The following is a 15385-nucleotide window of genomic DNA, read 5'->3' as shown; positions in this document are numbered from 1 at the left end:
CTCTGCACAGGCGCATATACAAGAGTTATGTCCGTGTACCGTACTCTGCATGTGGTGTGGCCTGGGCAATCCTGGCTTGAGTTCGATGCAAGGTTGAAGGCGGCAACTGGCTTGATTGTGTGCCACTCATGGCCTATCGGGTGCAAGGTTCTCGTCCCGTCGTAGACTCCAACGCTCACTACACCCCTATTCTCTGTGATGAGCATGAGCAGGAGGAGCTCAAGTTGAAAAGTTCCGACTGAGATTAACGCTTGGGCTAGACCTGGATAGTCAATCTTCAGTGTAGGTCATCTGGGGCCTAGCTGTCATTATCCATTTGTTGTCTCTTGTCTCCTTGTATAGATAGGCAGCCAACCACTGCACTGATCTGCGTATCCATATCTCATCCATCCTCAATCGAACGCAGAGAGCTTCGAGCTTCTCCAAAAATGTCAAAGTCAAATCCCCGCAAGCCACTGACCCCACAACACATCCCTAAGAGACTTGACTTTCCTTCCAAGTCATTCTATAGGAGCCACTAATGTCAGGTACCAACCAGACGGTGCTCGCTGGCTCGAACCGAACCAGCAAGTGGAAGGAACCAAAGCTAACTGCCGTCCCTCCCTTACCTCTCTGCCTTTCTCTTCTCTGTTTCCATTCGTTCGTTGTTCTTTGGGCTGAGTCATACAACGTACCTGTCTACCTACTAAGTGATCCACTCCATGGTTCCAATTTAGATTTGCACTTGAAAAGTTGAATTCTTATTATATCAAACTTCGAACCCAGCTACTCCGACCAACTCCGTACTCTGCAAGATTACCCTTCGTCACAATCGTCATTTTTACCTACAAAAAGTATCCCTTTATTTCCTTTCGCCGGTCGTTTCTCACAAATAGGTACCCGCCGGGCTAGGTCACGGTGAATTGCAAATCTTGCCGTTGTCCACACTCCCCAATCTTAAGATACCCAATATCATCTCCCCCCCCTCTTCCAATTTCAGCAAATTCGAAACCCCTGCTCTCTGTGTCACTTCGTCTTGTTCCATCTCCAGGAGATACTTACCAAACTGGGAGCCCAAAGCCTCAAAACAGGCGCCGTTCATGCATGCACCATAACACAACAAGACGAGTGAGTGTCTTCAACCGTCAGTTTGTTCGGTCATGTTTTAGCTTTCTGGCCGTACCCGTATACGATATAGATGCCTACGTCCAACGGTAAGGTCCCGACGTAAGCGAGACGAGCCTCTCCACAGCTTCAAGCCATGGTTCGCTAATGAACCATCCACCCACATGGATCCAACCCAAGTGCAGCGGATCCTCAGACCTGATCTATTCCTGCACTGTGCTCTACCTATAGGTACAAAGTCGCAACGGCAATGGCAATCACCCACCAACCAACCCTCCCTCCTCTCTGTAGAAGCAAACATCCCGGTTGACAGACGGCGACGGGAAGCAAGCGAGCGAAGGCCGTCAAGCAAGGGGGTTTGAGGGAGGGTGTCTAGCCAACCGGCTTTTCTTTCCTACGCATCTCACTATCTCGCCTTACTGGTCGCCTGCCTGCTCCCTCTCTCGCCTACCATTAGTTCCCGGATTCCTGGAACGCTGACCTTAAACTTGACCACTGCTTGCTGGCTCAGTCCTTAGCCCCTCCCTCCCTACCTCCTTGTGCAGAGGAGCTGTAGCGGTATCCACGGTCCAGTTTTTTCTCTCCACACCGGTTGGCAGTTACAATAGCGGTCGGCTCTTGGGTCGCTAGTCCTCGGAGGCGTTCCAATGAGGCTTCTCTTGCTTTCTTCCTTACTCCGTTCACTGAGTGGAACATATATTGGAGGCTAAAGGGGGCGTCCAATGTGCATATGATGCATGGTACAGTACATGATATGATACATATTCGGCCGGGGAAAAGCCCCGAGCAATAGCGTGGTACTGCCAGACAATGCACACCAATGACGAGTCCTCAGAAGCAGTTTGAATTTGGACAGCAAAGCAGGATCTTAGGCTGAGCCAACCCGAGCTCGTTTTCTCTTACTTGCTGGCAGAGGATGATGTCTCCTCATTTATCTGCAGCCTTTAAGCAATGGCTTCACTTCAGGCCAGTTCACGCCCGATGCCTTGCCTGTAGCGCCGTCCGCCCCCAGCAGTAGCCAAGGACTCGTGTGACATCTTTCAATCTCCATCTCATATGTCCATGCCAAGCAGCGTCGTCCACTCTGTTCACATCGCTTCTGACAAGCATTGGCACTCCTCACATCGCCCCATGAGCGGGTGTGCTCGTCCGGCTTGCCCACATGATCCGCTGTTAGCTCTGTTGGGCGGCTCTCAAGCGCCGACATAGCTGAGCCTCCAAACAACTGCCAAACGTCGTGCCATAACACTGGCTTGTCTATTTTTGCGAGTGTCTCTCCGACATGGCGCATCTCGCCGGGCTTCCGCAAGCCGTGGAAGGAGAGTAGGGGCGAGCAGAAACGATCACCCCAGATGCGCGTGATGGAAGGAGGTTCACCATTGAAGTGATGATTATACGACTCTTCGATGTATATGCCTAGCTTCTGGAGTGTCGTCGCCACCAGTCGATCTCCCCACGTCTCGGTCATGGACTCAACGTATGCTTCTTGTACGATGCCCGGGTGTTCGAACAAACGGCGCATCGCCTCTCCGGATATCAGGATTCCAGATCCTCCGTGCCCAAAACGCGCCTTGTAATCACCTACTGCGTTACCAATATACTGGGGTTTGCGGTAGTCAACGTGGCCCATAAGTAGCTCCAGTGAAGGTCGTATCAAGAAAGTGTCGTCATCTAAGATGATGTACCACTTTTTGCCTGGCAACTGATGATATATCATCTCCATGCCCATGATGAACTGCCTCTGTTAGCGGTGTGGAGAGAAGTTGTTGAAAAGACAAACTTTTAGCGCATCAAGTTCCCAGCCATAACTTTGCCCAATCTTCAGAGCTTCTTCTTCGTCTCCTGCTTGGAGCTTTGCCTGGAGACTGGAGTACTTAACCAGCCTGGGGTAATCATCCACCTTGCCTCTGATCTTGGTCTCCATAACTCTCTTGATAGCGTCGTGCACCGTCACGCCTATCAGCCTTGCATCTGTCTGATTCACTGTCGTCCAATCTCCTACAACTAGGAAACTCTCCCCTTCTTTTCCTAAGAAACCCCCTGTTGCCTCAAAGGCAGCGAGCTGCTCAGGCACTCGGTGACGCGTTCCGTACCCGGTTTTGATGAGGTAGCCCACTTCGTTCTTGAGATCTACGACATACCGTGGCGGTTTCCACAACCAAGCGTCTCGGTTTGTTGCTGCGCCACGCAGAAAATTAAAGAAGCGCGAGATGTTGAAGACAAAGGCCAGGCGGATGGCTGAATCGTGAGGAAGAATAGAATAAATGACAAAGGTAGAAATGAGGATAAGAATGAAGATGGACCGTAGGCGACGTCTCGTGCGTCGAGAAATGACCACCATCGCGGCTGAGATGATTATGTTATATGAGAGGTGGAAGAGGCGTCTGAGTTACGAGATTTGTCTGGCAGTCTGGCAGCGCCTGATCTCAACAGGAACCAATGAAACGATTATACAATTCCTTCGCTGGCTCAACATTCTAATGTGGAAGGAAGGAAGGAAGGAAGGAAGAAAGGAAGGAAGGGAAAAGATCTTGATTCAGGATATTAGGCCTCCCATATGGGTTGAGGTATTCGTCCTTTGCTGCTTTTGGACCCAAGCGAAGGATTGACGATGCTGCTCCCTTGTCGCGAAGGCCCGCAGCCTGGAGGTCAAGTTAAACCCCAGGGGATAATATTCGGAGTCTCTGATTATGCGAAACAGAGATTGCCTTGCAAATAAGAATGCTCTCTTGAAAAAGGATAAGAACGTATAGAGGGAAGTGTAAACAGGGAACACGATCAACGAGAGGTTGGTAAAGTCGTCATCCCCAATCTATTAGCTGTTGCATATTATGCTGACTCATTCACTGTAGGACTGTGATTGGCCACTAGACATCAAAGCAATATCGTTTTGGATACGATTGTAGATACAATTGGGAGGTTAGAAACTAAGATGTAATAGAAATAGTCAGATATTGGTTGCAAATTCTACTTGGGCAGTATGCAACACGAGGAACAAGCAATCTCCTACTCAAATATGTTTGTTATCTGTTAATTGTGTATTCACCACTGCCATTGATAAGAATGATAGCCTCTATCTCCCTTATAGATGATGACCTTCTTTCCTCATCAACTCCCATGTATCCAATGCTAGGTATTTTTTAAAAATACTGTTAAAAAGCATCATGGAATCTAACTGTATAGATAATCCCGAAACTGTCTTGCTTGAAACGCCAACCCTATGCAAATAGTTAGGAGAGAAAGAAAAATAGCCCCCTTCCATCAACTCAGTAAAGCGTAACAGAATTGGCACATCAGAGTATCACAGACCGTCCTGCATCTTCACGCACTGGATAAACCTCATCAGCATCCTAAGCATCTTTATCGAGCTCGTAAAATAGCAGATACACCTCCCTCTGCATGCCCAAGACTTCGCTAGTCTTTGCCTCCTTGACCTTTTCGTCGTTGACACGCCACCATTTGTCTGTTGCTGACTTTCGTTTCCTTGATCGTTTTGCGACGTTTGATGTCACAGACTTGGGTGGTGATGAACTGCTATTTGTTTGCTTGGGAGATGTAAGCTTGGAGAGAGCTGACTTTGTAGAGGCGGCCACAGAACGAAGACTGCTGGTTTCTGGGTCCTTCTGTTTGCCAATTGCTGGCAAGCTCACCGACCCTCGTAGGTCTGAAGGGACACTCCTAGGCGGAACCGGTAGTGATTCTAGAGAAGGCGTCGAGTCACCAGACGAGCCTGAGAGGAGGTCCGGTGTAGAGATTGCCGGGCTGTGCGTCGGTCTTCCTCCCATGATAGGGGTGCCAATGGGTGTCGGTGTTTTGCTAAAAGCTTCCGATGGTTGGAAAGTGTTCGGGTTTGAGAAGGGTGCGGCAACATTCTGTCGTCGAAATGCTTCGTAATGGCCACTGTTGTGTCCGCCACGGTGAGTAACCAGCCCGAGCAGCTTATATTTCCTTTGATCCATCAAACCACCGAGAGGCAGCTGTTCGGGGAAGACCACCTTGGCCGAGTTCTTCTGTGTCATTTGGCCCACATCATAGATGGAGCGTGAGAGGTGAATAGCCAATATCTTGGGAAATATGGACATTCGAGTGGTCTTTGCGATCCTCCTCTTCGGAGCGAAGCGAATATCGCCAAGCTCGACATCATCCGGGGGATTCTCGGGATCTGTGTCAATGGCATGCTGTAGCTTATCGATGCTCTCTTGGGCTTGCGCCCTGAAACTCTCGGACGTGGACTTGGCCATCTCGGCCTCTAAATCTGCCTTTGTCTGCACCAATCGACACATTTCACATTTGAAGTCGTCAATGTACTCGGTTTTGAAGATGCCGTCAAAGCATGCATTCAACGTCGTGCCTGAGACCTGAGGCACAGCCAAAGTTATAGTGCAGAAGGTCTCTTCCCTGGGCTTAGTCTTGTAGCGACAGGTCTGACACTCGAGATGCGACTCATACTTTCCTTCCATCGGGAAGCCCTCTTCAATTTCTATGGGCAATTGGCCATTGTCCTGAGGAATCTCGGTTTGCTCGGATGGCTCGATAGCAGAGGCGTTGTCGCCATTGGTAGTGGGCTGCTGCTCTGGTGAGGACTCGTCGCCGTCCTTACCATTATCTCGGGTATCCAGCGTGTTCTCGACGCTCGGTGTACTTTGCGCAGGAAACAGGCCCCGCCTCCGCATGTGTAGTCTTGCTCGTTGACCGCAGTGATACTCGTCCTTGAGGCGCTCAGCGACGATTTGGAGAAACTCTTGCGCATCTTGTTGTTGGCGGCTGATCCTTTGCTTGAAAGCCGCCTCCAAAACCTTGACAAACTGGAACGGGGATATGGACTTCTTGTAGATGGGGCGCTCATTAAGCGCATCCAGCATCTCTTTCAGTCCTTGTGTGACTAGTCCTTCTTGCAGACCCTGTAGCTTCCATTGGGCAATGTGCTTACCCTCGGGCTGGACAAGACTAGCATATACTGCCGGGTCTTCGATACGGCGGCGGTGCGTTTCGCGAATCAGATATATGCGCAACTCTCCTAAGCCGGCAAGGGCTTGGAGGACCGAGTTGATAAAGCAGTCATTGGCTTGGTTTCTCAAACCGACTATAGACTTTTTCTTGGAGCTCGTGGCGTCGTGGTCGATGGAGAAGTTTGGTGCGAAAACATATATGAGCGCTGCGGCAGCGAGAGAGGCACCAGCAGCGTAGGACACTACTGAGGCCGACTTCTCGGGCATTTTCAACAGTGGCTGACAAAGGGTTCGGAAGGGTCGGGATTGAGAGTCCGGGGGAGAGAGGAACGCTCGTGTCGGACAGATTAAACGGTCAAACGGTCAAACGGTCACAACAGGGTGTGGCTTGCGAGCATGTCTTTGTGTGGACGGCGATTTCGCGATAGAAGCTTTTCAATTTCTTGGTCGGGAATTTATTAGCTCTCGGTGGTAGCGTGTATGTTTTTGCCGCAGGGCGACATGACAGTGGAGGAACAAAATCTGGAGGTTTTTCGGATCGCGAGACTTCGAAAGAGCGCACGGAGAGTGAGTATGTAACAGAAACCAAGATGGTCTGTTCTCTTGAGCGTTTGTAGAAAAGCTTATGGAGAAACAATCCACATCCGCTAACCGCAGACTCAACCGCCGGGGGAAATACGGGGATTTTTGGCGTTCGATGGCGGGTTTTCTAGAAGAAAGCGAAGCCGGAGCATGCTCCACCTTAAAAATTTCTACCCCATTCGGGCAGGTGAACAGGGTAGGCACCCCCCTGAACATGCCCATAACCCCGCCTGGGGAGAGGCAGGGCAGGCAGGGCATTGGGGACAGCTTTCAGTGGGATTTGGCTCTTAACCCCTAATCTTGTGGGCTGCTGACCACCAATACCTTCAGGCTGTATAAGCTACCCGGGAGCCCTCCCCTCCCATGGAAGTGATGGATGTTTGAGCTGCGTTTCCGATGCATCCGTTGGACTTTGCGGGGTTTTGTTTTCAGCTGAATAATAAACTTGATCTTGAGTTCGATTTTAATAATCTGCCGAACTTGACTACGGTTTCTCTGATTGATTTTCAATTTGTCATGTATTCATCCGCTCAAGTGGTACAATTATGACGGTCAGTCCATACAAGATGAAGGCTAAGTGATAAGCATGAGAATGAACGGAAACTAAGACTTATTATAACATCAATGTGATTGATAATGGAAACATGGGGTATTGAAGAACAAATCCATCATGCAGCGTCGGTTGCAGTCTCGTTAACAATTTTACCCTCCCAGTCCCACAAACTCCCGTCCAAGGCACCCCGCCTCACCCATGTAGTCACAAGCTCCCTGGGCGTCTCATCGCCATAGAACGATGTTGGCACATCATACAGCTCAACTGTCATCCGTTCCTTCGGATCGAATTCCTTCCAACGCGATGTTTTGACGCCCCTCCACACAAAGGCCGCGTCTAAAAGGGTGATTTTGATATCCCGGTCTAAACGTATGTCATCTCGTGGTAATTTGTGAAAATACTCCTCCTTGATGTTGGCTGCCTCGACATTCACTGGTCGAGCGAGGATGACATGCTCAATCTTCTGCTGCGTCGCGATGTACCACCACAGCCAATGATTATCCAGTGGTGCCCCAAATATTGTAAGGCGTTTGAGATCCGGCCACAGACCCCAGACGTCGGTCGGAGCATCTTGGAGGCTCAGTGCCGGGTAATCGCCAAGACAGACAAATTCCTCTAGTTTATCAAGCCGTTCGAAACCCTCGCGAAGAGTCCTCCTGACATTCAAGTGATCATCCAGTGGGTCCAAACTCTGGAATGGCATGTGGACAATCAGCCTTCGCAGTGTACCGCATACTTCGCAGAATAGTTCCCGCACCCAAGCTGCTGTGGGTTGGTCGTCCAATTTGTCCTTGAATGGGGCTAGATAGAGCGATGTGATATTCCGCAGTGGTAGTATAGGCGGGAGGGTTGGTACAGAGTGAGGAAGACAGAGCAACAGCTGCGCAAGGCGTCGACTAGTGTCAATATAGAGGCATCGCTCTCGAAGCAGCCGAATAGCCAACTTGTATGTATCGCGCGAAACCAATGTCAGAGAAAGTAAAGTCTTGGTTGAAGTATGTGACGCTGGGATTAATGCCAGTGGATTTGAAGGCAAGACAGCCTCTATGACATTATAGAGTAGTTCGGGAGGTAATGAGCGCTGCAAGCCTTGGTGCATCTCTAAAGACATGACTGCCGACTGATGAAGGCGGTTAAACTTATGCGTTGAGCATGGGAAGAACTTACTTGTTGAACAGACTTACAATTCGGAGGTTTTAACTTAATGGTATGCATATATATATACCTTATCTCCAATCACGACCCTAGCAGATAAGATCGACATTACGAACACCAATCAGAAGCTGGCATTTACGACAACCTCACTTACACCCTTCAGGTGCTTGACGCGACAGACTGATTTATAAGGTATCTGGCCTGGGCTGAGCGGGCGAACAGTCTCCCTCCTTCGATCCCAGTGGCAATGGCACACATCGTATATAGTCAATGACACCGGCACAACTCCATGAACATGTGAGCAGTCATGTATCTATCACATAGGCACCTTGCCGGTTTCTCTTCCCAGTTCCAAACTCTAACCTTTCTTGACAACATCATCAATCTCTCCCTCGGAGTAAACTTGCAATTCTTGAACTCCTGGATCAACGAATCATCCTACAAACGCAATCATGAGTCCTCTCACTAACACTCAGGAAGCCCCCAGCGCACCAAAGTTACCTACACTCCCTAACGAGATTATCATGAAAATCCTCACCGAGACCATCCAAAAGAGTAAGTGCTAGATCCATTTACTCACCGAGGGTCTATGTGTCTGCGGTGACAACTCCGGTGGCTAATATACCGTCATCTACACTCGAGGTCCGCTGGATCGCGATGGGGTGTTTGGAGAGGGGCAGATCGAAAGTATCCCCCTCCGACACAAATGTATCTACAAGACACTTGTTGTCGACGGCGAGATCGACTTTTTGACATCCGAAAAATTGAGCTGGAAGCAAGCTCTCAAAAAATATCGACTGCTACATCAATTTCATGTTTACGATAGATATCTCAACCCCGATCTTGTTGAGGCAATGCGAGCCCTCTAGAGTCGACACAACAACGGGAATCTAGATCTCGGAGCGTTTCGCCGTGAGGCCGGGGGCCTCCTTGTCCTCACCGGTAATATCATGGATGATATTCCCTTCGCTATCGATACCTATGGTGGAGTTGACGGCCCTAACCGTAATGCCTACGTTAAGAAGCTGCATGCAAACGACGATCGTCTCGCGTGCCAACGACGAGGTCACGTCATGATTCTAACTTCTCCATGGGTATTAGAGGATGAAGAACTCGAAGACATGAAAGTACATGAGTATCTTATCTCTCAAGTCCCCCATAATATGGATGCTGACATACACATTGCATTCCATCACGTCTTGTTTAGCAAACGGGAAGCGGATCGTCTAGCTCTTCTTAAGCTGGACTGGTCTTTGATGACTGGCCTCGAGAGCCTTTGTCTTGATCTTTCAGGACCCTGGAACGATGGTCCAAACGTGGCACTCAAGACCTTTTGTGTTCAGATGGGAATGCATTTGAAACTCAAGACACTCGTTGTTCTTGGCCTTCCGGTACGACAGCAATACTGTAAGTTGGGCAAGGACTTTTGGGTTAAAACCCTCGAGAGCCAGGAGTATGTCCCAAGTACTGTCGTCAAAAGTCACTCAGAAGACAGCGACGAAAGCGATGATGATCCTGACGAAGAACTCGTGGGATTCCCAACATATATCTATTGGTTGAAGAAGTGTCTGCAGCCCGGCGGCCAGATCCATTTTGCCGTGCAGTATGACTCAGAGACGGAGCCGTAATGGTCCAGGAGATTCCATCTTTTCCATCCAAGACGGTGACCTCCCGGCCAAGACTCCCGATGATTATTTCTCGTATATGTCTCGTATACACTGTCCCAATCTCATTGCTTCCTCCTATCAGGCCTTGACGCCTAACCATAGGCGCCAGATACCTCTGCCAAGATCCCAGAATTCTCGCGAAAACCACCTGCTCTATTTGGTTTGATCAGTTAAACAGACCTTAGTTAGGTGGGTAGTTGCTTTTGTGCAGATAGTTTGATAAAGCAAGATGATATATAGCCTCCTGAATACAAGAAAAATTCTTACCAGGGATTAATGCCAAGAAGAAAAAAAGAACTAATCCAAAGGTTGACTACCTAGGTAGTCTTCACCTGTATCTCTTTGCCATTTGGTATATGAATTAGAAGTTTTCTTGCCTCCCCCAAACACCTTCTGACAACTCTAAATATAACGTGAACCTTATGTGACAGAGGCGTGAGTGTCTAATGCAGTGAGTGAATTGAAACATAGCACAAAAGGGAATCATGGCCTTTCCCTTTGCGTCTCACCCTGTAAACCGTAAACAAATCTCCATTTCCCATCCTAGCTGTCCATCCGAAAGGCTCCTGAACTCTATTCCCTTGCTTTCCACATACTGCTCATGCGCCCAACAAAGTGAATAACACCCATCGTTTCCCAGAGTAAAAACTTCGTAAACGCAAGAAGAATTGGCCCTGTACGAGCACATACACGAGCCACCAAACTTCAACTACTTTCTACCTGCACTCTCATAATTATAGTCAACACTCCACAGAGAATCCCAAACAACAGACTTTTTCGTCGGACTCTCAGCCGAATCCTCCCGTTGCACAGCTTTCCAAGGCTGCTAACTGGCCGTCAGCAACCCATCATTATGGTCCAAGAAGGGTGTCGACGTTTCGTACCTCGTCCGCTTTGGCGCTGCCGCCTTGGTTTGATGACTCGCCAGAAGGAGACTTGCTCGGACTCTCCGTTTGCTCGCTCTTTTGCCTTTCTGCCAAAGCTTTCTGTGTTAGGCTCGCATTGGCTGCCGTGAGAAGCCCCCCGTGCGTAGGGCTTGTGCCGGATGGTGTGTCGGTGGGATGCGCCCGGAGTGAGTTGGTCTCGCTAGCCAAAGCACTATTCTTCGACAAAGCCGTGCCCCCAAGCTGAAACGGCAGGGCTTTCTTGGAGCCCGTACTGCTACGCCTGCTCTCAAGACTCTTGGATAAAGTCTTGTTAATACCTTCAATACTAGTGACGCTATCCCGACTCTTACCCTTTCCACCCGTAGCATGAGTGTGAATGTTGGCTGTTGCTTCCACGGTATTAGCCGCAACAGTTGACTTGCCCATTCCAGGCGTCGAAGGGGCGCCGGGTTTGTCTTCGAAAGCATCGATCAGATACCAGCGCAAACCATCCGACAGCTGGAAGGGGTTATCGTTCTCCTCATCGTTGATCGAATCTGTCTCGCTGCTCGGCTGGAGACTCTTTGAAAGGTCGACGACACGCTCTTGGATCCGCGAGATACGGGCAACAAGCCATTCTCGGTGACGCAGGCGGTGGGCATCTTGCTCGCGCAGGAAGTAATGAGGGAAACCCACATTGAAAGCGGCCCACGCACCAGCTTGCTGATTGCGTGTAGGGAGAAACAAGGCCAGATCGCCCTCCTTAAAGTGCTTGAACGCAATTTTGTCGTGTGAATCCTTTTGTAAAAGGTGTGTCTTCTCCCTGTAGGACCGGGCTTCCCTCTGCCACTTGCGAGCCATGTGCTCTACTTCTTTGATCCTGCGATAAACAGTCTCGGAGAAAAGCTCCATGTCAAAGTTGCCAAACTTGTTCATGAAAGCTTCATATTTCTCATTCTCGGCCTGCAAGTCTGAGTTGTTAAGCCAGTATAGAAGTTCGAGATCAGCGCTATCACCCAAGACACGACTTAGAGTTCCTGACTTGCGTAGGGACGAACCAGGGTCAGAGGACTCGTTGGGATTCTGAGCATTTCTTTCGGATCGTGGAATCTTAGTAACGGTCATATCTCCATCTTTCCTGGTAACGGCAAATCCTACGCGCTCTAATAGGCGGCACATACGATCGTTTTGAGAATAGAGGCGCTGTGTAAGATCCTTCGTCTTCTCGTCTCGGTGCTCATACTGGCTGTTTAAGTGAGACATCTTGCCCTGGAGGGACTCCGCTTTCTCTTGGGACATGCGAAGCTCTTCCTCCAGACTGCCGACGTGGGACTGTTTGGAGGCCACTTCTTCGGTCAAAGCCATGACCCTTTTCTCCTCTTCTTCTAGCCTTGTCTGCAGAGCTTCGGGCCCACTTTCGCCATCACTGAGCTTGGCACGCAACTCAGTAAGTTGCTCTCTACCATCTGCGAGCTCTTGTTCAAGTGCGATCACCTTTGCTTTCTCCTCAGCCAATTTCTCACCCATATGGACCGCTTTCAGGTCGCCTTCAGATAATTTAGTATCCTTCTCGGCAAGCTGTTCTCGGAGTTCCGCAATGGTTGTCGTAAAGTGTTCAACCTTGGTTTTTAGTATACCAATATCTGCTTCCAAGTTTCGGGACTTTTCAACGAGAGTTCCGGCTTGCGTGAGTAGCAAATCCGAAAGATCTACAAAGTTGTCTGGGGCAGCGGCCTCAGGCAGCAGCTCAGCAAATAGTCTTCTTAGGGTCTGCCAATGATCACCTAAAGTCTCTTCAGCAACACTCAATTTTCTCGAGACGTCCTGAGTCTCCTCTTGTGCAGACTGAACCTGTTGTTCAAGGGCCTCTTGCTGTTCTCTTTGAATTCGGGTTTCCTTGCGAAGGAACTCGACTTGCCCTTGCGCTTTGAGGGCATCATCTTGTCGCTGCTTGTTGATTTGCTCCAACTCGGCCTCTAGCTCCTCCACTCGTACAACATATCCGGCTTTCTCGTGCTGCCTAGATTCGTCGAACTGTTCGATTTCGTCTTCAGTGTCCTCCAATCGTGCTCTGAGAGTCTTGATTTCGTTCTCTAGATTCTTGCGCTCTTCGACGAATTCGCGTTCGAGGGCCTCCATATTCTCGAGTAGATCTTGTTTGGTAGTGTTAACTTCCGCAATCTGACCTTTCAAGTCTTCATGCTGGCCTTTCAAGTCTTCGTGCTGACCTTTGATGTTCTCATGATGAGCCGATTGCACCGTGAGTTCTTGCTGGAGTCGACTAGACCGCTGTTTCTCTTCTCGCAGTTCGTTTTCTAGCTGAGTGATACGTCGCATCAAGGGGTCGATGCCGTCCGAAGAGCGTCTACGGTCATCAAAACGGCTCGATCTGATAGATGACCCAGAGTTGCCTCTCTCGCGCTGCTGGGGACCCTGAGGCTGGAATAGATTCCCAGGACGACTGGCTTGGCTCTGTCGATGAAGCAAATCCTCTAGACGGCGGACTCGGCTTTCGGCCGTCTTCAATTTGTTTTCTAATTTACCTTTGTCCTCCTGGAGTGACTGTAGTAGATCGTCATCGCCTCGAATCATGAGGCCACTCCTGCCAAGGGCCACTTCATGAATACTTCCGTTCTTGAATGCCTTGAGTCGTTTGGATTGCTGCTTTGTTGGATTGTCAAGCTCTTGTACAAGCTTCAACACATCATCCAATACACTCTGATCGACAGGCTGCTCTTGCAACAACTGCACGAAATCTGTTAAGTCGTCTTTGGTCAAGGCTGGCCATGGTTTGTCTTCCCCAAGCAAATTGACCTCCAGGCCCATGACATTGGTGTCCAGATCTGGACCATACATGCTGCCAATCATTTTTTGCCATTTACGCCGTCGCTTTGACTCTTCATCCTGAAACAATGCCATCTCGTTCGCTAGAGTAGACGAGTCCGTCTTGACTTTGTCAACCCATTCGCGCCGCCGAACTGCTTCTGAGACGAAGGCTGCGTACATATAAGGCAGCTGGTGGATGAGACGAAGATAATCAAATGTCGTCATGTCATCTACTGACTGATTCAATATGTTAATTTGACTTTTGACGTTGTTATGAAGAGATGTTATTTCCGTAACGTAACGCATGAATTTCGCTGAATCCAAAGCAATAGAATTCCGCGCGTCTGTTGCATAGTGAAGTAGCTCATCCATCTCTTTGACTCGCCTTTTTAGCGTCGGTACCAAGTGTTCGGTGTGCACTGAGGCCGTCTTGGAAGCCTGCGCTACATCTCGTTGCGTATTGCCATATCCAAGTGCCGCCCGGTAGTCTGAGTCCATCTGCTTCACTACTGCCTCGATATCTTCAAGGACTTGTGCGGAAGCTGTGCTGTGGCCAAGAGAAGATCGGCTCATGAGCTTCTCGAAGTCGGCAATCAGTGATTCCAAGCTTCTATACATCTGAGACGCCGTGCTGTTGAGTTGATTGGCCTTGTCGCTGAACCTTCGATGAGCTGTCGGGGCAAGTTTTCCCGCCTTCTTTGCGGTATCAAGTTCGATGAGGTCTTCCAAAGTTGGGTTCGACTTGTTGGTCTCTTGTCGAGTCATAAACTTGACCATCAAAGGGGAGATTGGGGTATTTCTGGCGAGATAAAGATATTGCTCCCAGTTTTCAACCAGAGTCCCGTGCTCTTCCAGTGCAGGCGTTACCCATTTCTTAAGGTCGTTGTATTTGGGCTCTATGGTCTTGATGCTGATTTCGAGATTTGCAACAGCCGCATCCAAGCATCTGATGATAACATCTATCTCGTCGTACAGCGCAACAGTTGTCGTGTTCATTTGCCCGCAGTCCTCAACCAGGTGCATCGCCCAATTTCGACGCTCCTTGAATAGCTCTTGCCATGATGATATGGACTGTACATCATCGATCGTGTTCGGCGCATTCGGGATGACGTACCGCTTCGGAGCCGGGACTGGAATGATGAGGTTCGCATTTCCTGGAGAACTTATTCGGATATCGTATATGAATATCTCTTTCTGGGGTATGGTCAGAAAAGGCTTATCTCGTACTGAGTAACCAACCTCTGTATGTAGGCTTGTGGATTTGACGGTACGGCCTTGAGGGGTCAAGGCGACAATATGCTGTGGTGGAATTGAGGTTTTCCTGGAGACACAGGCCTTAAGATCATCGAGGCTACAGCTGAGTTAGTTGCCAACATCTTACTGTTATCTTGACAAGGCTTACATGGAGAACTGTGCGGTATCGACCTCCAGCCGCAGGCCCGTATGGGCTATCAACACCTGGAGAGCCATCCCGAGACATCTCCTGTTGGGAAAACTGCCGCAATGCGCGACCGACGGGAAAGAAGGGGGCACTTCAGTAGAGATATGGTTTCTGATCACCAGAGCTATAACGACCACCTGGTGTTGAACGAGTTATAGCAATATCTTCGCGTGACGAAAGATCCACCGATTATCCATGGGCCATGAGAGCCTGGTCTTAGCGTGACGCCGTGACCAGTGCCT

At 49.5% G+C, this 15385-nt stretch overlaps 5 protein-coding genes across 5 annotated transcripts; 1 reads left to right on the top strand and 4 right to left on the bottom strand.

Moving 5' to 3' along the window:
- Window positions 1–2035: 2035 nt before the first annotated feature.
- J7337_001158 (uncharacterized protein) lies at window positions 2036–3445 on the bottom strand (the record flags this gene model as incomplete). Its single annotated transcript, XM_044818902.1, has 2 exons — window positions 2036–2839; window positions 2885–3445. The coding sequence occupies 2 exons, from the start codon at window positions 3443–3445 to the stop codon at window positions 2036–2038; spliced, it is 1365 nt and encodes a 454-aa protein (XP_044686604.1).
- Window positions 3446–4454: 1009 nt separating this feature from the next.
- J7337_001157 (uncharacterized protein) lies at window positions 4455–6320 on the bottom strand (the record flags this gene model as incomplete). The annotated part of the gene is made up of 1 exon (XM_044818901.1): window positions 4455–6320. The coding sequence occupies one exon, from the start codon at window positions 6318–6320 to the stop codon at window positions 4455–4457; it is 1866 nt and encodes a 621-aa protein (XP_044686603.1).
- A 983-nt stretch (window positions 6321–7303) lies between these two features.
- Window positions 7304–8299, bottom strand: J7337_001156 (uncharacterized protein; the record flags this gene model as incomplete). Its single annotated transcript, XM_044818900.1, has 1 exon — window positions 7304–8299. One exon carries the CDS (start codon window positions 8297–8299, stop codon window positions 7304–7306), a length of 996 nt encoding a protein of 331 aa, XP_044686602.1.
- Window positions 8300–8795: 496 nt separating this feature from the next.
- Window positions 8796–9971, top strand: J7337_001155 (uncharacterized protein; the record flags this gene model as incomplete). The annotated part of the gene is made up of 2 exons (XM_044818899.1): window positions 8796–8898; window positions 9238–9971. The coding sequence occupies 2 exons, from the start codon at window positions 8796–8798 to the stop codon at window positions 9969–9971; spliced, it is 837 nt and encodes a 278-aa protein (XP_044686601.1).
- Window positions 9972–10861: 890 nt separating this feature from the next.
- ATG11 (oligomeric, coiled-coil, peripheral membrane protein) lies at window positions 10862–15172 on the bottom strand (the record flags this gene model as incomplete). Its single annotated transcript, XM_044818898.1, has 2 exons — window positions 10862–15053; window positions 15105–15172. 2 exons carry the CDS (start codon window positions 15170–15172, stop codon window positions 10862–10864), a joined length of 4260 nt encoding a protein of 1419 aa, XP_044686600.1.
- Between the last annotated feature and the right edge of the window lie 213 nt (window positions 15173–15385).

Source organism: Fusarium musae, chromosome 1 (assembly GCF_019915245.1).
Source record: "Fusarium musae strain F31 chromosome 1, whole genome shotgun sequence".
Lineage (NCBI taxonomy): Eukaryota > Fungi > Ascomycota > Sordariomycetes > Hypocreales > Nectriaceae > Fusarium > Fusarium musae.
This window is presented reverse-complemented; position numbering and strand designations above follow the sequence as displayed.